Consider the following 24,897-nt stretch of genomic DNA (forward strand, 5'->3'; position numbering starts at 1 on the left):
TGTCTTATGTGTGGCTGGGTATTATCACTAACCTTTGTACATAAGAAAATGTGGAAGGAATGACAGATTTTGGAAGATCATTTAAATATTTTCATAGAGGTAGCTATGTTAATCTCATAGAACAAACATTACAGAGGCAGGGCATCTTTAGAGACTAACCAATTTATAGAGGCATAAGCTTTAAAGACCAGCAGCCATGACAACAGATAAAGACAGCTACTGCATAGGACCTGATCCTCAAAAGCTCATGGCTCCATATAGCGGATAGGTTAATCTATAAGGTAGCATCTACCTGCCTTTTAAATATATCATTTTTATTTTAATATTATCACATAGCTGAACAGTCATATGTTAAAGATTAGGTATCCCCTGGAGACTCTTCAATTCTGATGCAATAGCAGATCTCCAGCTATGTTGTTTCTGCCACGGGACATGCGGGGGTGCTTTGAGGTGGAAAAGCAGAGCATGGAAATGAGGCTGGAACACCACCGCAGGAGAAGCCATCAAATAAAAAGGTGGTTGTCCAGGTTCACTAGCTGATAGGGTGAGGGAAGCACTCAGGTGACTTTGGAGGAGGTAGTTGCTGGAGATCAGTCACCAGGATTACCATCTGGATCTCAGCAATTGAAAAGTGGAAGTTTGGGAGCCAGGGGTAAGGAAAACCCATCAGCTGAGCCACCAGGAATCCCCAAAACCAGCTCAGCTGATGGGGATTCCTTCTGCTGTGATCAGACAAGGTAGTTGGTGAGTATGACTACAAAACTTGCTTTTGTACATTTTTGCATGGACATTTTTATTTTTGAAAATGGGCAAAAAAAAAGTAGACATCCTAAGGAACAAAACTTAGACCTAGCTCATTTTCAAAAATAAAAGACGGTTGGCAGCTCTAATGGACAATTTTCCTGCAGGGTTTGTGGACATCTTGCACAAAACGTCCAACCTCAGATTTAGGCACATTTTTTATTATGCTGCTGCACGTGTTCAATCCCAACCTGCAATCCAGGAGTTGCAGAAATCCACTTTTTTGAGCACATGCTCCACTCCATTAGCCTGAAAACTAGTAAACTTATCCAGTTAAGTCCCAAAGTCAACTACCATACCTGAACATATCCATGACAAGGGAGTATGTGGGAGAATCCCCATCAAGATAAGTACCTGAATGTACACCACTTAGGTTATAAGTGGTATATAAATGCTATAAATAAATAACAGCAAATTAAAAAAAAAAAATTTAATGAACTGGTTTGTTGTGCAAAATATTAACAAGTGATAAAAAGGCACAAAGGCAACTCAGAAAAACATTGAGGAACAATGTAGAACTAACCTGCTGTGTGTAATGAGCACCCCAAGAAAGGCCTTCAGTAATGTGTAAATGGCTAGAAAATCTTCTGTAAGGACAGTAACTGAAGCAGAAAGCAGGCTACTTCAAACAATTGAATGTATATAGAGAGGGTGGGTCATATGGAATCCTACAGGGACTAACAGAAAGCACAGTTTATCCCAGGGACAGCAGGCAGATATTCTCACATATGAATGATGTCAACCACTGAGCCCCGATGCAGACAGCTTCACAAGCAGACTTGCTTGAAGGATTTTTAAGAAGTTTGCGACTGCTGCACTGTGCATGCGAGAGTGCCTTCCCGCCCAATGTAGGACACACGTCTCAGTTCAGATAACTAAGAAGCCAACCGAGGAGGTGGGTGGGTTGTGAGAATATCTGCCTGCTGTCCCTGGATAACACCTGCTACGGTAAGTAACTGTGCTTTATCCCAAAACAAGCAGGCAGCATATTCTCACATATGGGTGACCTCAAAGCTAACCTGAATGGGATGTTGGAAGTGTTGCCAATTCAGGAGAATAAATTTTGTAAAACTGGCTGACCAAAGTGGCCATCCTGTCTGGAAAAAGAATCCAGACAATAATGAGAGGTGAACGTATGAACCAAGGACCAAGTGGCAGCTTTGCAGATTTCCTCAATAGGAAAGCTAAAGTTGTCACCATGGCTCTAACTCTATGGGCTGTGATGACCCTCTAGATGCAGTCCAGCCTGAGCACAGCAGAATGAGATGCAAGCAGCCATCCAGTTGGAGATGGTTCTCTTGGAAACTGGATGTCCCAACTTGTTTGGATCGAAGGAGACAAAAAAAGCTCTGTGGCTTAGTCCTTTGTAAGTAGAAAGCCAAAACACGCTTGCAGTCCAGAATATGAAGAGCTGTTTCTCCAGGATGAGAATGAGGCTTTGGAAAAAACACTGGGAGTACAATGGATTGATTGAGATGAAATTCTGAAACAACTTTTGGTAAGAATTTAGGATGAGTATGGAGGACCACCTTGTCGTGATGGAATACTGTGAAAAGTGGGTCTGCTACTAAAGCTTGTAGCTCACTGACTCTGCGAACAGACATGAGAGCAATGAGGAAGACCACTTTCTAAGTGAGATATTTCATTTGAGCTGTAGACATTGGTTCAAAAGGAGGCTTCAGCAGTTTAGCAAGAACCACATTGAGATCCCAAACCACTGGAGGCGGTTTGGGAGGTGGTTTGACATTGAAAAGTCCTTTCATAAATCTGGAAATCACAGGATGAGCAGAGAGGGTTTTCCCTTCAAATGGCTGATGGAAAGCAGCAATTGCACTGATATGGACTCTAATGGACGCTGACTTGAGGCCTGATTGAGATAAATGAAAAAGATAATCCAGAACTGAAGACAAGGAGGTAGACTGAGGCTCCTCGCGATGAAGAGCACACCAAGCAGACAACCTTGTCTATTTATGGTTGTAGCATTGCCTAGTGGTAGGCTTCCTGGACAGATCAAGAGAACTGTAGCTTGGTAGTTACGTTGAAAGGTACCAAGCTGTCAGGTGCAGGTTGGGATGAAGCAGAGAACCCTGACTCTGTGTAAGCAGAGACGGAAAAAGTGGTAGAAGTAGTGGCTCCCTGCTGCTGAGTTGAAGTAGAAGAGATAACCAAGGTTGTCTGTGCCACCGAGGCGCTATGAGAATCATGGTGGCATGCTCATGTTTGAGTTTGACGAGTGTCTTGAGAATTAGAGGGAATGAAGGAAACGCATACAGGAATTTGTTCGTGCATTCCAGGAGAAAAGCATCTGCCTCCAGGCGGTGAGGAGAGTAGATCCTGGAGCAAAATTGAGGCAGCTTGTTGTGATGGAGAGGCGATGAATTGAGTGTCCATTCTCAATTTGTCCACCAGAAAGTTTTTCTCTCCTTGAATGTAGACCACTTTTAGAAAGATGCGAAGAATTGCCCAATTCTAAACTTTCTTAGCTTCCTTGCAAAGGGGGAGGGATCCTGTTCCTCCCTGCTTGTTGACATAGTACATGGCTACTTGATTGTCTGTACGAATGAGGACTACTTGATTGTGAAGATGTTGAAAAGCTTTGAGAGCATTGAAAATTGCTGTGAGTTCCAACAGATTGATGCGACACCGACTATTTGTGCTGGACCAATGTCCTTGAATGTGGAGACTATCAAGATGAGCCCCCCAAGCATAGGTCGAGGAATCTGTCATGAGAACCTTCTGATGAGGGGGTGTTTGAAACATTAAACCTCTGGCGAGATTGGAAGAAAGCATCCACTAGTGGAGAGACTGAACAAAGGAGTCAGTGCAATGTGCGGAGAGAGAGGATCAGAAGCCTGCGCCCATTGAGAAGCCAGGGTCCACTGAGGAATTCTGAGGTAAAGTCTGACAAAAGGAGTCGTGAACTGTAGAAGCCACGTGACCTAGCAGAACCATCATGTGTCTCGCTGAGAGTGAGGTGAGGGGCAGTACTTTGTGACAAAGTTGTATGAGAGTATTCTGACGTTGAGGAAGGAATGCTCTGAGTTGCACAGTGTCCACTGTCCAGTACAGCTCCAATGAACTGTAGAGTTTGAGAGGGTTGGAGCTGGGATTTTGGAAAGTTTATTTCGAATCTCAAACTTTGAGGAACCAAATAGTCCGTTGGGCCGCTACAATAGCCTCCTGAGATGTGGAATCTTTGATGAGCCAGTTGTCTATGTATGGGAAAACCTGAAGACCATGGCTGCTCAGAGCTGTTGCTACTACTACCAGGCACTTGATGAAAACTCTGGGAGATGATGCCAGGCCGAAGGGTAGCACTCTGTATTGAAAATGATGATTTTCCACCCGAAATCTGAGAAATTTGTGGAAGGCTGGATGAATGGGAATGTGAATGTAAGACTCTTTGAGATCCAGAGAGCATAACCAATTGTTGTGATCCAGACAGCATTCAAAATTTTCGTTGACAAGAAATTTGTTGAGAGCTCTAAGGTCCACTATAGGTCAAAGATCTCCCTTCTTCTTTGGGACAAGGAAGTAAACCCTGTGCTCTGCTGTTCCAGAGGAACTGTCTTGATGGCCTGGAGATGAAGCAGAGTCTGAGCTTCCTGAAGACGGGTGAGCTGCGACGAATTTGAAGGACACTCTCTTGGAGGGAGATCTGGTGGAACCTGAAGGAATTGAAGAGAGTAACCCTCCCTGATTATGGTGAGGACCCAAAGATCAGTTCCCATCATTGATAAAAATGATAGAGATGACCCCTGATGGGAAGACAGAGGCAGAAAGATTGAGGTTATGTTCTGTATTAGATGGTCAAAAAGGCTGAGTGGACTTGGGTGCAGCAGGAGTCTGAGGTTTACGCTGCCGTTATTGTTGCTACTGTTTTTTAGGAGGTGGCCTTGAATAAGGTGCTGACTTTGAACGATAATGCCTCTGATAAGATAGAGCAGGTCTGTAACTCTTAGCAGTGGAAGGCTTCGGCCTAACTATAGAAGCAAACGATTTCTCATGCTCAATCGTTTTGTGGCTGCCTCAATGGAATCATCAAAGAGTTCATTTCCCTGACTTGGGATGTTGGCTAGTCGATCTTGCAGGTTTGGATCCATGTCCACAGTTCGTAACCAGGCTAGACAATGCATGGCTACCGAGAATGCAGTGACCCTGGAAGACATTTCAAAAGTATCATATACAGCTTGAACCATATGCACACGAAGTTGCCATAGAGTAGAATGCACATGCTGGAACTCTAACCAATGTTTTGGGATATACTTGAAAAAAGGAGGCATAGCGTTGGCACAATGTTTGATATGATGTGAAGACAAAATTATAGTTTAAAATCCTATTGTCATCATTAGAATTCTGATACAGCCGACGGCCGAACTTGTCCATGGTCCTTCCTTCTTGGCTAGGAACAATGGCATAAACTTTGGAAGGATTTGATTTGTTCTTTTTAAAGAAGACTCCACGAGAAGAGATTGATGGGATAGTTGAGACTTATCAAATCCCTTACAATGAACCATCTTATGTCTAGATTCCAGCTTTGCTGGCACAGCAGGAATGGAGCATGGTGTATCAAGATTCCTCTTGAAAGTTTGAGAAAGGATGCCATTCATGGGCAATTTGAGAGATTGGCGGATTGGGTCTACCCAGTTCTTACAAATACTCCTTAGAGTATTTTGAATCGGACTCTAAAGCAATGTTGAGATCTTTACTCATTTGGCATAAGAATTTTGTAAAGGGCACCGGATCTGAAGAGGTATGATGTAACTGGATATGTTTACTATCTCTCAGGAGCATGAATAATAATAATAATAATAATAATAACTTTATTCTTATATACCGCCAACAATCTTGCGACTTCTCAGAAAAGTTGTGGATTTCTACAACTCCCGGATTGAGGGTTGGGAATGAACACCTAGCGTATGGAATCCGGAAGGGACATAATAGAAATGTCTATTTTGTGACCTGTCCCTTTAAAACTAAGTGTGTATGAGTGTGTGTGTGTTCCATTTACATGTCCAATTGCTTTTAAAATAACATCCTCAACGCTGTATCTGCTGTCGAGTCATTTTTCCAGTACCTACTGTACTTCAAACAGAGAAATAAACCTATACCACCCTCAGAGCACCAGAGGCAGCTCTCCCTAAGAGCACAAGTAAATCTAAGATCACAATCAAACCTAATATATCCTGACATGCGAGAGGTTTGTTTTGCCCTAGTCCAGGGATGTCAAAGTCCCTCCTCGAGGGCCGCAATCCAGTTGGGTTTTCAGGATTTCCCCAATGAATATGCATGAGATCCTTTCATTGTATGCTAATAGATCTCATGCATATTCATTGGGGAAATACTGAAAACCCAACTGGATTGTGACCCTCGAGGAGGGACTTTGACACCCCTGCCCTAGTACATGCATGTGCAGGACAAACCCATTTGGAAATATCAGCTTCACATACCCAAACTAGTTCAGAATCTAGAAAGAAAAGTAGTATTTTGTGTACACTTTATTCAAACATTTTTTTTAAAACCATATTCAGTACAGAATTTAAAAAGAACCAACATGCACAACTGGAAAGATCACAGTACATCCAACATAACTCTGTCCATTAACAAGAAAAAGAAAAATCAGCAAGTTTGAGTTGGCACTCTAGATTTAAAATGTAACAAAAATGGTTTATACAAATATTTATACAATATTTTAAAAAAGTGACAGTTGGCAACAGATCCCTTTATATGGAATGAACCACTGAAAGTTGCAGACAGCTATTTTAGTGATTCTTCAGCAATGTGGCTACAAATTACCACAACCCTTAAAGATGACTAGTTTCTTCTTTACTAAATGCAAAAAAAAAAAAAAAAATTTACAGTAAAATCCAGGCACCTTACAACTCCATTACTGACCCATTTATTGAAAAGCCTGAAATTTCTTGTGCTCCTGATGGGAAAAAAGAATTTGTTCCACAACTACAAACTACTGTACAAGGAAAGTGGCCCCGAATTTAGACCATTCATCTCACTGCGGTGTACTAGAGACAACTGACTCAGGCTCATGTTGTGCATACCTTTGCTGTGCTTCTGAAACAAAGTGCATTGAAGGCCTTTCAAAATTCCAATCAGTGCTAACACACTTTACTAAAGTCACTTCGCACCTTTCCGCTGACATGGAGATGGCAGCAGTGGTAACAAAATCCTCTTGTGCTCTGCTTGATTTACACAGCAATAGAGAAAGAATTGAATTTAATAAAATAGTCCTTGGATGGATCAATTCCCCCCTCTATGCTGCCAATTTATTATTATTATTTTCTTTTTTAACATCACACAGCACAGTTCAACATTCCTTTGGAGACTTTAAAAATGACTGCTAGTTTTTAAGACTCGTTACTTTCATATATATATAAGATAAAAACATGTGCTGCTACATAAGATAACCTAAACAAACTACACTGAGACCAATAATCAGGAACTGGCATGTGTAGGCCAAGAATATATACATATGTTTGCTTTAAAAAGCTATCCTCTAAGTACTGTGCTGTTATTTCGTGACTATATATAGCTGGCAGCTACTCATCCTTTTTCAATTACATAATTATTGTTACTATTCCTGAAGCAATTCTTCTGTCTCCTTAGTTAGTCAAAATGAACAGAACTAGGGGGTTCTGATTGAGCCATACAGACTATGTAGTCACAAATGTCACACATCCCATGGCCCAATTAGTTGTCATTCCAGATGAGATCTGTTATGCTACTCCAATCACAGCTGCTCCTAGGATTTCAGGGAAGCAACAGAAAGCTGCTTAAAAGGATGTCACAATTAAAGAGCAGTAACAATGTTTAATTTGCACACAGTAGGTATATTGCCGCTTATTTTAAATTACTACACAAATCAGCTGCAAGAAGATAGAGCAAGCCCACCATCTAAAGCCAGACTCCCTGCTGCCCAGCCAAGACAGTGAGTTGGGTGTCCTGAACCCGGTATATGCTTCAGTATTGGTGCTCAGAATAGCAGAGCCCAAGGTTTGAGAGACTAGTGCCACGTGACACTAGGAGATGCATCACAGCATCTAATATCATACAAATGAGTAGAATACATCCATCAGTACCTTTCGGTAGCTTCCCATACCTAATACTATACAGTCCGCCCTCCATATCTGCAGGTTCTGTATCTGTGGATTCAACCAACCACAGCTCTCTCTCTCAGGTCCCCCATATCCACTGTATCTTTGCTTGCAGTAACAGCAGCAGTCGTACTTAAGGGCTACAGCTTGACTGGGCCTTTCCCTTTTACCCAGCCTGCCCAGGAAGTTGCATCAGAAGGGGTGGGCTGAGTCAGAGGGAAAGGCCTGGTGCAGGCTGAAGGCAGCCTTTGAGTATGGTTGCTACAGGGCTGAAAACTACAAGCAAAGGTATATTGGATGTGGGAGTACCTGAGAAAGCAAGCTGCGAGATGCCAGACCATGCAGGGGGGAGTGGGGAGGAAAAGGGAGAGAATTAAGAGAGTCTTGAGCATCCGCGGATTCTGGTATCCAAGGGGGTGGTCCTGGAACCAATCCACCAAATACAGAGGGCCGAATGTACATTTTAAAATTACAAAGTTGTGAACATATTTTAACGGCTCTGTCTTTTTCCCCTCTGGATATTTTCTGCAAGGTCTAAGGATCTTTCTCCCGTAATTATGAAACTGTACAAAAGTCTTTCCACTACTTTCCAATTCAGAAAAATTAAGATTGCTTTTGGAATGGGAAACATCCATTTACACAATTAAAAGAAAAATAATTAAAGTAAGCTAATTTTAAAATATTATTCAAAAAGGCACTGAAAAGCATCAAATGCAATCTAAAGTCTGTACTACACACAGTCTATATTTAGGACTCAGGCAAGGCTTGTGGCTGCAGAAATATTAAATTCACTTCAAGACGCAGTAACAGGTTTGCTGAACCAGCTTGGTCTTGGCTCTTCCAGTTCAGCAGGGGCAGGTAGTAAAAGGAAGTAATGCTCAGTAACAGTCTTCTAATTTTTCAGTTTTTACTTTTTCACAACTGTAAATTCTTCCAGAGAGCATCCCAAATGATTTTTAGTAGTAATGAAAGGTAGGAGGCAACTTCTATGATTAAAGCCATTTTAAAATGTTTTAAGGCTTTCTCTACCCATTCTAGAACCACCACCAGTCAGAAAGCTGCTGCTGGCAGAAGATCCTGCAGGTTACAATGGATCCTAGCACCAGAAAAAAAGGCCATTTTAAGGGCAATTCATGTTTTAGAACAGAAGCATTTACATCTGAATGTGCACAATTCTGTGCACCAATGCTAGAATAGTGCTTAAGTGCAATTCTGCAAATAGCCACTTAACTGTGTGTATTTGCAAAGGGGGCATACACAGGGGTGGAGCAAGGTTAGGATACAGGCAGGCTCTCACAGTAAACTCTATAGCTGGTACACTAGTATTCTAACTCTGAACATTAGACATCTAGGTTCTTTTATAGCAGGGGTTTTCAAATTTAGTCAATAATGTCCACAAGCCAGCCAAGTTTTCAGAATTTCCATATGAATGGGATTATTTGCATGCATTGGAAGCAGTGAATGCTAATAGAACTACTACATGTTCATTGTGGAAATCCTTTAAACCAGGCTGAGTTGTGGACATTGAGGACTGATTTGAGGATCTCTGCTTTGTAGAACAGGCTTCTACAGTGTGCCTTCTGGGCACCTACTTGGAGGCACTTGGTTACAGAATTGTCTGCTTAATTTCTTGTGAAAAATGATAAGAGGACAGGCTGGAAAATCTTTAACTTATTTTGCACTCAGTACTTCTTAGTAGGGGAGAAAGCACACTTCACTGGATGACCACAAAGAGCAGTTTCTGACCAAGTTACACTGTGAAACATCACCCGTCTTTAGCATTCCATGAAAAAATAATAAAGGTTTATAATCTGACCAGACTGCAAATACTCCCATGAATTCTGAAGTTGCTTTGTAGTTTGGGAACAATGCACATGCTACTCAATAAAAGCATCTCTAACCTCATTAGGTTATGTCTCTCTACTCCTTCCTCCAATGGGAATAAAGAGAGAACGCCTTTTAATCCTCGTATGTAAACTGAATGATTTAGGACAAATCTGGCATAGTCCTGATCTAAAAGCCTCATGCTTAACTATTTAAGCGCAACCATTTCATCTAACTGCAGCTAAAATTGGTAACCATTTTCAAGAATATGTGTTATCATTCCCAAAACAGACCTTCCTCACCTCTCTGTCACATGCCTAAAATCTAGCACTACTCCTGGAAGAGAGAGACTTAGCTGGGTAACACTGTCTAGAAATCCCTGCCAAATATGCTTTGTAATTCTTGATATTTTACTAAATTCTATTGCCAAAGCAAATTTTAAAAAATACCAGCCATTACACAACAGGGCTTTGTAATTTTGGAACACTGCTCTGCTTGGGGTAAGAAGGGTTTTGATCAGGTTCTCGCTTTCTGCCAATGCCCTCTCCTTTTTTTGTTAAATAAACTCAGACTAAGGAAGAGAATTCCCTCCTCAATCATGCCTTATTTGCTTGTTGTAATGCTACATTTTCATGGAGGAAGGTTCTGTCACAAACAGATTTTCTCCTTATGAGCTTAGGAGACTTGCTTTAAAAAAAAAATGGAGCTTCGCTAACTCCCTGGAGTTGGGTCCAACCATAACCTGACTCTTGTTTACCTCAATTTCTTATTGTAATGGTTTGGCTGAGGGATGCCAAAGATGGATAAGCCACCACCACTCCCAGGTAGCTGTGAAGGTTCATGGTGCAATCACTCCAGTTCAGAAAGATTCTGCTCAAGCAGGAAGCCCAAAACAACAAGACAATAATGCCAAGTAAAAACCCAGCTCTGAATGTGCAAGCAGACGGAAGATACAGTAAGGGAGCACCACAAATACTGAGGTTTTATATGAAGGCCCCTCCCCCCCCCGAGCAAGGGGTATCCACCTCAGAAGATAGGGGAGCAGCTACAAAGCCCCCAGCACTGCAGGGGCTGCTTGGGTGGAAATTTATGCCACTGGCTTCATGTACCTTTCTCTGGTAGTGAACATGTGATACCTGTGATGTGAAGATGTCAGTAGAGGGAATGTCTATTTCAGAGTATAATTTCTGTCTTATCAATGTCAACATGGATGCTTTAAAAGAATGACTACATTAGTTTGCTATGCAGGTTATTTGACCAACATAAGTGATACTATTTCATATTTCTGGTGAACAAACAGTAAATGAGTCCAAGATACACAGCTCCTCATGAAATAAGTAATATGAAATAGCAAGAATGTCCCCACTTTGTATCAAACAAGAAGTGCATATAATAAAAATCAAACAAAAAGCAACCTCTAATCCTCCAAGAAGAGCAGAGGGAACAGGCTCTAGAAAGAGGAAAGGTCAGAACGATGGCGGAGCTTTAACAAAAGGATGTGATTAGCATAGGCTGGACTGTAGCGACTGGGGCTGCCACAATCTGAGGGGCTGATGGGCACAGGACTGTTCCTGCCTGGGGTGGAGAAGACCGGGCTGAGTGAAGAACCGACTGTCGCAGAACTAGACTTGGATCTTCCCTTCAAAACTGCTGTGCTGTGCCAACTGCAACAAGGAAGAAAAGGAAGATAAAACCAACGTCATTAATATAGATCATCACTAATACCCCAAGAATGGGTTCTTTCAGCAAAGCTCAGAAAGGTAGTATTAGCAGAGAAGACCAGCACCCTGCTCTTTAAAAACTGAGATTTTTTTCCTCCCTGTTTTATAACTGCTTCCCCACAACCACAACTCTCTTAAGAATCTGTTTAGCCAGGATATGGAAGCTGGATCCAAGAATCTAATCCAGGTTCTCAGCACAGCAGTTCAAAGTACTGATTATAGGCCACCAGGCTAGCATTCTGCTTTTCATTTGAGAAATTATTTACTGATGGATACATTTAACTCTGTTTTCAGCTGCACAACAGACTATGTAATTCAACACCCCAAAACTCATGGTGTACAGATGTTAGAAGTCAAGAACAGGGAAAGATTTTAAATGAACTTTAAAGAGGAAAGAGGGAAAGCTAATGCAGGGCCAACTATAACCATGTACCATAGTTAGATTGTGAGCCTGCCAGGTCAGATAGAGAAAATACCTAGAAGTACTTACTATTCAATGTAAACTGCTTAGGATACAAGCGGTATATAAAAAACATAAATACTCTCCCCCATCAACCAGAATAAGCTGCCTCAAAGATTAATCACATCTAGCCATTTTGTTAGCCTCTCTTCTGACTAAGCATATAATCTGGGCAGTGTTACGACTAGAACATAAGCAAGCCATGAGGAATCAGAGCAAGGTTCAAGCCCAGAACCTAGTTTCAGAGAGTGTCTAGTCAGGGTAACATAGTAGATGGCGGCAGATAAAGACCCAAATGGTCCATCCAGTCTGCCCAACTGATTCAATTTAAATTTTTTCTTCTTAGCTATTTCTGGGCAAGAATCCAAAGCTCTACCTGGTACTGTCCTTGGGTTCCAACTGCCGAAATCTCTGTTAAATCCTACTCCATCCCATCTAAACCCTCACAGCCATTGAAGCCCTCTCCAGCCCATCCTCCCCCAAACGGCCATATACAGACACAGACTGTGCAAGTCTGCCCAGTACTGGCCTTGGTTCAATATTTAATATTATTTTCTGATTCTAAATCCTCTGTGTTCATCCCACGCTTCTTTGAACTCAGTCACAGTTTTATTCTCCACCACCTCTCTTCGTAGCGCATTCCAGGCATTCACCACCCTCTCCGTAAAGTAGAATTTCCTAACATTGCCCCTGAATCTACCACCCCTCAACCTCAAATTATGTCCTCTGGTGTTACCATTTTCCTTTCTCTGGAAAAGATTTTGTTCTACGTTAATACCCTTCAAGTATTTGAATGTCTGAATCATATCTCCCCTGTCTCTCCTTTCCTCTAAGGTATACATATTCAGGGCTTCCAGTCTCTCCTCATACGTCTTCTGGCGCAAGCCTCCTATCATTTTCGTCACCCTCCTCTGGACCGCCTCAAGCCTTCTTACGTCCTTTGCCAGATACGGTCTCCAAAACTGAACACAATACTCCAAGTGGGGCCTTACCAATGACCTGTACAGGGGCATCAACACCTTCTTCCTTCTACTGACTACGCCTCTCTTTATACAGCCCAGCATCCTTCTGGCAGCAGCCACTGCCTTGTCACACTGTTTTTTAGCCTATAGATCTTCGGACACTATCACCCCAAGGTCCCTCTCCCCATCTGGGTAACAAGTACTCGGCACATCCCAAACAGTAAATATTTCAGGATGAGCAATGGCTTTTCTAAGTCTACTTGGCTAATTTATGTGCATGTTTTACTAACCTTTTGGAGGCTTCTTGCTGTAGGTCATCATAGCAGCAGCTAAAAATGTCATTAAAGGAAGCAGCATTTTGCTCAACTTCTTTAAAGATAGATTATATGGTTTTTCAACCAATTTTCAGGATATCCACAATGAATATACATAAATGATTTGCATACAAAGGAAGTAGTGCCTACAGATTTCTCTCAAGCACATTCATTTTGGATAAGAATGAAAACCCAAATGGATGGGTCTGCTCCAAGAACTGGATTGAGAGACAGTTGTATGGACACAAAATTGACCACAAAATCTAGGGAAATTGCCAATAAATTGTTTGTCTGTCTTGTCTGTTTAGATTGTAAGCTCTTTTGAGCAGGGACTGTTTTCTTACTCTTTGTGACTCTGTACAGCGCTGCGTGCGTCCAGTAGCACTATAGAAATAATTAATAGTAGTAGTAAACAAAGCATCACTGCTTTGATGAAAACCCAGAAAAACCCAACCAGCAAGTGTATTCTGTAATACTGAAATTATGAAGGCATCCCTTCAAATAGACAGCGTTGTGTCACTTTTTCTATCCCAAGCATATTAAAAGACAAGAGGAGAAATGCCTCCCTACCTCTGCCTGTCTGCAGGAGAGTAGGACAGTATAGTGTTCTTCCACTTGTAAACAGAAGGATACTTCTGCAGGTCAACCTCCACCCTCTGCAAAGCCGCAAAAACATCATTGTCCAGTTTTGATGGCTCCATCCTGCAAGATAGAAACAATATATATATATTTTTTGACTACATGAAAGCTGACTTCACTATATTACTCCTCCAAAGGATGCAACAGTAAGTAATGTTTCTCATCGTTAATTTCCAGGGACGAGCAATTGTTCTCCCAATTTTACCTAATAATTATTTATGGACTGTCAGATGTGTCCACGTGGTGGGTTAATCTTTTGGAGGATGTCAAGAATTAGATTCTGATCACAGGATGATCTTGTTTTTTGTGTTTTGGGAATCTAATGTGAACTACTTTTCTCAGAGTGGAGCATGCATTTTCTAACACTGATCAGTTTACAGACAATAAGTTCAATCTAAATTTGAAGAAAACAAAATTGACAATGCATTAAAAAAAATCATTCTTGATTTATTAGAGCGAAGTGTCTGATGGGAGCCTGTGAATTGCCTTTTTTCTTCTTTGTTTTTATTTTATTTATTTAACAGATTTATATCCCATCTAAAACCTAAGTGGGTTAAAAAGTGCATACATAAACAAAATATAAAAACATACAATATTAGACTTGGATTTTTAGGTTTTATGTGATGTAGGTAGTGAAAATAAACTGTCTATTGATTAAAGTTGAAGTACATTCTTACTTTCCAGGATTTTTGTATGGTATTGCAATAGTTGGTTTGCTGTTGATTACTCTAACTTTTTCTATATTGATCTACTTACAGTTTTGGTGAAGCCACTCCGAAGTGTGCAACATTTGGCAACTCGCCTAACAGGCACCGAGTGCATGTTATCCCAGCTCTCATGGCTCTTCGGTGGTTGCCTAGTAATCGGCAAGCTAAATTTAAAAAACTCTGCATGATTTTTAAAGCAATGACTTTGGGTTTTAAAAAATTGAAATTTTTTTTGGTTGTTTTACCAGCTAGTCAGAGCAGCCTAAAATTTTTCATTATTGTTCCTGTGTTGTTTAAGGAAAGTGTTCTTTTGTTCAAAAAATGTTTAGTTATTTTTATTTTTATCTGTTATGGAAGCAATAGTGTATGTGCATGTGCACACTTTCTGAAAGTGTGTGATTTTTGCAAACTATGTATTTTTTCAGAAGTGTGTGTATACTATTGACAGAACTTCCACCCCCTCAAATTTTGTTTTATTCTAAGTTGTTTTAGAGCTAAACTAAACTAAACTAAACTAAACCTTAAGTTTATATACCGCATCCTCTCCACGGAAATAGAGCTTGGCAAGGTTTACAAGAACTTAAAATATAAGAAGAGACAGGAGAAGTTTACATGAGCTTATAAATAGAGTGGAAGAGAAAGGGGGAAATAGAATTACATGTTAGAGAAGAGCCAAGTTTTCAGTTGCTTGCGGAATAAATGGAGGGAGCTCAGGTTCCGCAGCAGGATAGTAAGGTCGTTCCAAAGACCTGTGATTTTGAAGAGAAGTGATTTTCCCAGTTTACCTGCATAGAGAATACCATGTAGGGAGGGGAAGGATAGTTTATATCTTTGGGCAGGTCTGGTGGAGCCAGGGCATGAGGAGTTAAAGGATAGTGGGATTAGGGAAGGATGGATGCCGTGAATGATCTTAAAAGCCAGGCAGGAGCATTTGAATTGGATTCTGGAAATCACTGGGAGCCAGTGAAGATTGGCCAGGAGTGGGGAGACATGGTCAGACCTGCGTTTTGCAAAGATCAGTTTGGCTGCAGTATTCTGGATAAGCTGGAGTCTTTGAAGGCTTTTATTTGTTAGGCATAAGTAAATGGCATTGCAGTAGTCAAGTTTGGAGAGGATGATGGATTGAACGAGGACGGCAAAATGTTTTTGGCGAAAGCAGGATCTTACTTTCCTTAGCATGTGGAGGCTGAAAAAGCATGATTTTGCCAAGGAGTTGAGGTGGTCGTTGAGGGAGAGAGAAGAATCAATAATGATGCCAAGGTGTAAGGCAGCGCCTGTGGGTAGTGCGAAGAGGGTAGGCAGGTGTTCTAACTTTGGGCCGAGCCAGAGTAATTTTGTTTTTGATTCGTTTAGTTTCATCTGTACCGAGAGGGACCAGGAGTGGAGTCTCCTTATGCAAGTTGTAATGTTTTCGTGGAGGTTGGTGAGGTTCTGGTCTGTTTCAAGAAGGACAAGGATATCATCAGCGTATGTTTCAAGGGGGGAAAGTTGGAGGAGTTTCAGTGAGGACATATAGATATTAAAGAGAACAGGGGATAGGGGTGATCCCTGAGGGACACTACAAGAAGGAGACCTAGGAACGGACGTGGTGCCGTTCGAGTTGACAATGTAGGCGCGGGAGTGCAGGAAGTTTGAGAACCAGTTTAGGACGGTGGAATTAATTCCTATCTCAGAAAGTTGATAAAGTAGTATGTCATGGTGGACGACATCGAAAGTAGCAGAAAGATCGAATTATAAAAGAACAGCGAATTTGTTTCGAGAATGTAGTTGTTGCACCTTTGATATTAGGGAAACTAGGAGGGACTCGGTGCTGAAGATGGGTCTGAAGCCATGTTGATAGAGGTGGAGAATGGAGAATCTCTTTATGTAAGAAGAGAGCTCGGTAGCGACTATGGTCTCAAGCAGCTTAGTTAGGAGAGGGATATTTGCTATGGGGCGGTAGTTCGATGGTGAGGAAGGGTCGAGATCGGCTTTTTTCAGAAGAGGGGATAAGGCAATATGTCCCATTTCTGTGGAGAACAGGCCTGATAGTAGAGCAGTATTTATAAGACTGGTAAGGGAGGAGATGGCCTGCGCCGGAATGTTTTCGTAAAGGTAGGATGGAAAAGGATCTAGGATACATTTGCAGGATTTCAATTTGAGACAAAGTTTAGAGATCTGGAGTTCGGAGACGAGTTCGAAGGCAGTCCAGGATCTATCAGCAGGGATAGGGTTCGAGTCGTTAGGAGGCAGAGAATTGTAAGAAATAGTTGGGGGGAAAGAACTCCTTATGGTAGTAATCTTTTCCTTGAAAAATTTGGCTAGGTCATTTGCAGATGGGGGAGAGAGGGGAAAGGTGGAGTCGTTTTCTGAGGTTAGGTTACGCCAGATGCTGAACAATGTACTATTTTGGTTATCTGATGATCTGGTGATTTTAACACCATAGAAATTTTTTCTTGCTTTTTTCAATACAGTGTTGTAGAACTTAATGTTGTCTCTCCAGGATTATCTGTCAGAGGGGGATTTCGTTTTTTTCTATTTACGCTCCAGTGCTCGGCATTTCTGCTTCAATTCCCTGTGGTATGGAAGATACCAGGGAGCCTTGCAGGAATAGGAGATAGGTTTAGTAGATAAAGGGGCAAGAGCACGATAAGTGGTCTCGGAAAGGGTTACCCAGTTGTGCCAGTTGGAATCAGGGTCGGTATGGCTAGGAAAAGGAGGAAGTTGGTTGAGAAATTGGGACCAGAACAATTCACTCGTGATTTTTTTGCGGTAGGTGATAGAGTTTGTGGCTCGGGGAGGAGTGCCAAGGTAGGACATGAAAATGGAAAGGCAGAAGGAGCCTAGAAGGTGATCAAACCAGGGGACGTTCCCAACGGGCCTCTTCAGCAGAAGTTTTGTGTTCGGTCAGGTTGAGGAAGCCGATGATGCCTAGAGTATGCCTCTTATCATGGGTAGGGGTGGGCGGAGGAGCAGTGAAGCCTAGGGAGGTGAGGAAGTCTTTGAAATCAGTTGCATCTTTGTTGGTGTTGTCATCTAGGTGGAGGTTAATATTGCCAATGATCTCTGGAATTTTAGGAAGGCCCTTGTTAAGGTCTCGAGAACGAGTTCGGAGGATTTGTTCCAGGGGGTAGGTGGATGGTAAAGTAACAGGATACCTAATGGGTAGGGATGACATTCGTCGTTGACTGAAGCTAGCAAGAATTCTAAAGAGGCATGGCTGCCCTTTTCAAGGAGCTGGACATCGAAAAATGATTTGTAAAGCAGAGCCAGGCCTCCTCCTTTCCGGTTGGTTCTGGGAGAGAAGAGGCCATAGTAGCCAGGGGGACAAAGTTCGTTTTGTGTGAAAGAATCATCTCTTTCGATCCATGTTTCTTTGATGCACAAGAAACCCGGATCGAGTAAATCTTTTAGTATTTGGGTCTTGTTTCGGGTTGATCTGTCGTTACAGTATTGGTTCTGGGGTGAGAGAGTTGGAGGTAAGGTTGGATAGGTTGGCTGGAGGAACAGGCTTTAAAGAGGAGTGGTTGACTCCACGGTGTTTTTTGAAAGGGTGGGTTCTGGTACATACTAGAGGAGACACTAAACATGTCATTTCAAACAAATTCACCTTCCTAGTTTTCTGAAGTTCCTTGTTTGAAGGATGCTTGCAATACTTTGATGTGCTCTAGAGCAGTGGTTCCCAATCCTGTCCTGGGGGACCCCCAGCCAGTTGGATGTTCAAGATATCCATAATGAATATGCATGAGTGAGATTTGCATATAATGGAAGTGACAGGTATGCAAATCTCTGGCTGGCTGGGGGTCTCCCAGGGCAGGGTTGGGAACCACTGCTCTAGAGCACTTTTAATGTTAGGGCTCAATTTGTGGAACAATACCTTTTCATATTAGATGTTTATGGGATCGGTTCAATTTTAGAAGGAAGCTAGGTTGAAACTCTTATTGGTGATAATATGAATTGTACATAACTGCATATCAGAACAGCAAGATATATTGGTACAACTGAAAACCCTACCATAGTAACATCAAAAAGTCACCAAAATTTTCTAAAAGGTTAAATAAAGGAGATAGGACTTGATATACTGCTTTTTCTGTGTGGTTATAATCAGTGGCACACCTAGCATATGTGACACTCGGGGCCCATCATTTTTTGACACCCCCCATCTGTATGAAAAACATGATTTTTAGTAACAATCCACACGTCACACATGAGTACCTAGGAAAAGGCAGCATTTTACATACTGCAGTGAGCAGTACAACATCAATACACCCATTGTAAAACTAAACAAGCCAGGCGAATACAGATCAATCCTACACCGTCAATCCTAACAGAAAACCATGTCTTTTGAACACATAGAACACAGAAAACACCTTCGCCTAGTATGGAATGTCATCACAAACTAACCCTCCCCCTTTTACAAAACTGTAGTGTGGATTTTAGCCACGGTGGCAACAGCTCTGACGCTCATAGAATTCTGAGCATCAGAGCTGCTATCACCACGGCTGTTGCTAAAAAACGCTCTACAGTTTTGTAAAAGGGGGGATAAAACAGAAATACATAGACAAAGGTTAAATTGAACCAGCAAGAAGCTGGATTCTGCATACAATGCAACACCACAGAAACAGTGACACGTGTCTCCTAAAGCAATAAATAAATAGAAAATTTTTGTTCTACCTTTGTCTTCTCTGGTTTCTGCTTTCCTCATCTTCTTGTTACTCTCTTCCTTCCATCCACTGTCTGCCGTCTCTCTGCCCCTGTATGGCATCTTCTCTCCTTCTATGCCCCTTCCAGAAACTGTATGCCTCCCCTTTCCATCTCTCCTTTCACCCCCATTGGTCTGGCACCTCTCTTCTCCTTCCCTCTCCCACACCTCTCTTCTGCAATCCCTTTTTTCCCTCATTTTCCTTTTCAATTTATTTTCTGCATCCATCTAGATTACGTTCTTACTAACCTCTCATCAATTTCCTTTTTTACTGTCTACCTACAGCTCGCCACCTCTTTCCCTCACCCCCTCCAGTATTTCCCTAACTCAATACTTTTCCCCCCATCATGTGCCCTCCTTTTATTTATCCCCTCCTTCCATCATGTGTCCTCCTTCTCTACCCCTTCCATCTAATACCTTCTCCTCTCTCTGTTCACTTCCATCGTCTGCTCCCCTTTCTCTCCTCCCATTTCTTTCCTGAATTTGCTCCCTTATCTCTCCCATCCGCACTTCCATCCAGCATAGGTTCCCCCTCTACCCGCCACACTACCATCCAATGTCTGCCCTTTCTCTTTCCATCCACCCCTCTTCAATCAGCATCTGCCCCCTTTCTTTCCCTCTAATCCAATTCCATCCAGTATCCTTTCCCCCTTATGTCTCTCTCCCCTTTCCCTGTACATCAATTCCATCAGCACCACCCTTCCATACCACCCTGCCCCCTTTCTCTCCCTGCACCACTCTTTCATTCCAACAGTCCTGCTCCTTTCCAGCGATGACTGTAGCTGCCGGTTGCCGGTCCACCCCACTCCGATGTACTAGCTCTGGAGCAGAGTCGGCAGCCACATGCTGGAAGGTTCCGCGATGATTCGTCTGCAGGCTTTGTTCCGGAAGAAGTAAGTTACGTCTGAGGGGGTTGACCCGGCAGATGCAGGGAGTTGCGGCACGGTCCTGCGATGACCCCCTCCAACATAACTTACTTCTTCCGGAGCAAAGCCGGCAGACGAGTCATTGGGGGACCTTCCTGCACCTCAGCGCAGCTGCTGACTCTGCTCTAGAGCAGAGTTTTTCAACCTTTTTACACCCGTGGACCGGCAGAAATAAAAGAATTATTTTGTGGACCGGCAAACTACTAAGACTGAAATTAAAAAACACATATTTCCGCCCCGTCTCCGCAAGCTCGGTCCCCGCAAACCATCTGATCCCATCCGCACAAGCCTCAGTTATGATTTTATATTGAACGTATTTTATTAAAGTATAAAAAGAAACAATATTCTGTACAACTGTCATTTTATAAATATAAATATACAGAGCAAGGACCAACAAAACTCCTGTCTCCCCTCCCCTTCACATATATCCCCTCTACTATCAAGAAAACTGAACAAGCCAAATTATTACAGAATGCTACATAGAAATATCATGCTAACAGAATATTGCAGTCACACATGACAGGAATAGTGTTAAGGGAGTGCCCTCTGGTCCGAAAGAGCCCTCCCCAGTTATGTCTCTAGCAGGATATATATTTCAAATCTGATATATTCTAATGACAAAATAGAAATAAAATGATTTTTTTCTACCTTTTGTTTTCTCTGGTTTCTGTTTTTATCTTCTTTTCACTCTTTTCCTTCCAGCATCTGCCCTGTCTCTTCAATCCAGCATCTGCCCCTTCCATCCACTGTAAACATAAGAACATAAGCAGTGCCTCCGCTGGGTCAGACCAGAGGTCCATCGTGCCCAGCAGTCCGCACACGCGGTGGCCCAACAGGTCCAGGACCTGGACTGTATATCTATACCCCTCTATCCCCTTTTCCAGCAGGAAATTGTCCAATCCTTTCTTGAACTGTCTGCCCCTTCCAGAAACAGTTTCCCCCTGCCATCTCTCCTATAGACCCCCCTCCTTTGGTCTGGCATCCATTCTTCTTCCCTCTGTCCCCTCATGGTCTGGCATCTTTCTCCTTTCATCTCTCTTTCCCTCCCCCCTGTGGTTTTTAGCATCTCTCTCTTCTCATTTTCTCCGCTCAGATCTGATATCTCTGTCTCCCCCGTTCTCTGGCATCTCTCTCTCCTCTCTCTCTTCCCTTTCCTTCTCTGATCTTCCTTCTTTATTTTCTGCCTCTGTCTAAATTAAATTCTTTCTTACTATGCAGTCCTCAGTGTCCCTCTTTTCACTGTGTCTACCAAAAGCATGCCACCCCTTTCCTTCACCCCTCCATTATCTCACTAACTCTGTCTTCTTCCCCCATCCAGCATATGTCATTTTTCTTTATCCCTCCTTCCATCCATTATGTGTTCTCTTTCTCTACTTCCATCATCTGCCCCTTCTGCCCACTTGCATCATCTGCCCCTTCTCTCTCTTTCCCTCCACTTGCATCATCTGCCCCTTCTCTCAATCTCTCCATCCACCACAGGCCCATTTCTCTCCCTTCTTCACCTTTCTTTTTGATTTTGCCAACAAGATCAGCAAGGCCCACCCCACCTTGCGATGACACTCAAGTTCAGCAACGGACCTCCTTCTCCCTCCCCTGGCATTAACAGTACTTCAGATTGGCAACTGAGGTGCTCAGGCCAAAGCTTCCCTCTGACTCAAACTGCCTGGGCGGAAACAGGAAGTTGTGTCAGAGGGAAGCTTTGGGCTGAGCACTGCGGTTGCTGATCTGAAGTACTGTTGATGCAGGGGAGAGAAGGGAGGCCCATTGCTGATTGCCGGGGGGCCCGTTGCCGATCTTAAATTGCGTTGTGGGGGGGGGCGCCGATGCAGCCCAGACGCTTCCGATGGCCCCAATCCGATCTTGCCGGCCCTGCGCGGACTGGCAGGAATTTTCTGTCGACCGGCACCGGACAACCCGGACCTGGCCCTAAGGCATGCCCCGTGGCAGATCGCCCCCCCCTAGGTACGCCACTGGTTATAATCAAAGCAGTTTACATATTTTAGACAGGTACTTATTTTGTACCTGGGGCAATGAAGGAGAAATTAGGTTCTTACCTGCTAATTTACTTTCTTTTAGCTTCTCCAGACCAGTAGAGGTTAATCTTTACAAATGGGTATATATCCAATCATGACCAGCAGGTGGATACTGAAAACAAAACTTTGGGACAGTATATACTATCCTCCCTTCTCTATTTCCCTCAGTCTGCCGAATAGCCAAGCAGAACCAAGAACTGGAAAACAGAAAGAAAACAATACTCCGAACAGGAGTAACAAATAACATACCCAAATGCTGTTGGAAAATGCAGAGGAGAAATACCCGAAGGAAAATGTCCCCACAGCTCGCCAGCTAAGCCAGCCGAACCACAGCCGCTGTTCTTTAATTCTCCCCGGCCCTAGAAAAATACTAGAACCCGCAGCAAAAAACAAAAACTGCCCGCGAAACAGCCCCAACAACAACAACAACAGACAGGGTGGGGACCTCTACTGGTCTGGAGAAGCTAAAAGAAAGTAAATTAGCAGGTAAGAACCTAATTTCTCCTTCTTTAGCACTCTCCAGACCAGTAGAGGTTAATCTTTACAAATGGGACGTACCAAAGCAGTCCCTCTCACGGGCGGGACCCCCGAAGGGCCGATACCAGAACACGCTCACCGAACACCGCGTCCCGACGCGCCTGAACATCTACCCGATAATGTCTAACAAATGAATGCAAGGAGGACCAAACCACAGCCTTACAAATATCCACCGGAGGCACGAGCGACGACTCAGCCCAAGAAGCCGCCTGACCCCGAGTGGAATGAGCCTTGAGAAACTCCGGAACCGGTTTCTGACTCAGAAGATAAGCGGAAGCAATCGTCTCCTTGATCCAGCGCGCAATAGTAGCCTTAGAAGCGCCAGCCCCCCGACGAGGACCCGCCAGAAGAACAAAGAGATGATCGGAGCTCCGAAATTCCCGGGTCCACTGCACATAAGCGCGGAGGACCCGACCGACATCCAACTTGCGCAGCTGCCGTTGCTCAGAAGAGCCCTCCCGACTACCCAAGACCGGGAGGACTACCGATTGATTGACATGAAAAGGAGAAACTACTTTCGGCAGAAAAGAAGGAACAGGCCGCAAAACAACCCGCTCCCTCGAAAATTCCAAGAAGGGAGCCCTACAAGAGAAAGCCTGTAGCTCAGAAACCCGCCTAGCGGAAGTAATGGCCACCAAAAAGACCGACTTCAGCGTAAGGTCCTTCAAAGAACAGCCATCCAACGGCTCGAAAGGCGGGCGCGCCAAAACCGAGAGAACCAGATTGAGATCCCAAGAGGGAATCGAGGGCCGAATGGGAGGCCTGAGCAACTTGGCCGCCCGAAGAAAGCGAATTACATCAGGAATGGCCGACAAACGCTGAGCTGTCACCAGCCCCCGAAAAGCCGACAGTGCCGCCAGTTGAACCCGGAGAGAAGACCAAGCCAGGCCTCTATCCAGGCCATCCTGCAAGAACTCTAGAATGTTAGGCAGGGAAGCGCGAAAAGAGACCACTCCCCGCGCCCGGCACCATTCCTCAAAAAGACGCCAAACCCGCACATAAGCCCGAGAGGTAGAAAGCCTCCGGGACCCCAAAAGTGTAGAGATCACCTTATCTGAATATCCCTTCTTACTAAGGCGGCCCCTTTCAAGAGCCAAGCCGTAAGACAAAAGGGAGACGGGTCGAACATGGGAATGGGACCCTGCGTCAGAAGATCGCACACGAGAGGCAGAGGAAGAGGATCCGCCACCAGATGCCTCACCAGATCCGCAAACCACGGACGACGAGGCCAATCCGGAGCCACCAAAACCACCAGCCCCGGATGGCGAACAATGCGAAGCAGTACTCTGCCCACTAATGGCCAAGGAGGGAACACATACAACAGCCCCTCCGTTGGCCACGGTTGGACCAAAGCATCCAGACCCTCGGCCAGACCGTCCCTGCGACGACTGAAGAAGCGGGGCACTTTGGCGTTGCCACTTGTGGCCATCAGATCCATCAGGGGCTGCCCCCAAGCCTGCACTATCAACTGAAACGCCATGGCGCCGAGACACCACTCTCCTGGATCCAAGAAGTGACGACTGAGGAAGTCCGCCTGAACATTTTCTACCCCGGCAATGTGAGAGGCCGAGAGGTCCAGAAGATGTGACTCCGCCCAAACCATGAGCCGAGCCGCCTCCTGCGCCACCTGAGTGCTCTTGGTGCCCCCCTGACGATTGACATAAGCCACCGCCGTGGCATTGTCCGACAGGACTCTGACCGACTTGCCCAACAAAAGGGAGTGGAAAGCCAACAGCGCCAGCCGGACCGCTCTGGTCTCCAACACGTTGATCGACCAGGAGGCCTCCTCCGCAGACCAGGTACCCTGAGCTGAGTGACCCAGACACTGAGCCCCCCAACCCAGGAGACTCGCATCCGTAAGAAGCACCGTCCACTGCGGAAGATCCAGACCCACCCCCTGAACCAGGTGAGGGGTCTGGAGCAACCAACGCAGACTGCAGCACGCCAAGCCTTGCAGGGGAACCGGAACATCCATCCCGTGCCTCTGGGGAGACCACCTCCGGAGCAGAGCATACTGGAGAGGACGCATGTGGGCCCGCGCCCACCTCACCACGTCCAGGGACGCCGCCATCGACCCCAAGACCTGGAGGAAATCTCGCGCCCGAGGACACCGGGACGCCAAAAGCAGGCAAATCTGAGATTGCAATTTGCTCACCCGGGCCTCTGGGAGGAAGACCTTCCCC

General features: G+C 44.1%; 1 protein-coding gene across 3 annotated transcripts in view; it reads right to left on the reverse strand.

The window, feature by feature from the left end:
- Positions 1 to 6,281: 6,281 nt before the first annotated feature.
- The window catches only part of ANKLE2 (ankyrin repeat and LEM domain containing 2), a 104,609-nt gene continuing 85,993 nt past the window's right edge, over positions 6,282 to 24,897 (reverse strand). For all 3 annotated transcript variants that reach the window (XM_033955070.1, XM_033955069.1, XM_033955068.1), the window contains exons 12-13: positions 13,762 to 13,893; positions 6,282 to 11,398 (exon numbers count right to left, since the gene is read on the reverse strand). In XM_033955070.1, coding sequence (XP_033810961.1) covers positions 11,185 to 11,398; positions 13,762 to 13,893 — 346 coding nt within the window. In that variant the 3' untranslated portion in view covers positions 6,282 to 11,184. The remainder of the gene's footprint in view (positions 11,399 to 13,761; positions 13,894 to 24,897) is intronic.

The sequence above is a fragment of the Geotrypetes seraphini genome, chromosome 8 (assembly GCF_902459505.1).
Source record: "Geotrypetes seraphini chromosome 8, aGeoSer1.1, whole genome shotgun sequence".
Classification (NCBI taxonomy): domain Eukaryota; kingdom Metazoa; phylum Chordata; class Amphibia; order Gymnophiona; family Dermophiidae; genus Geotrypetes; species Geotrypetes seraphini.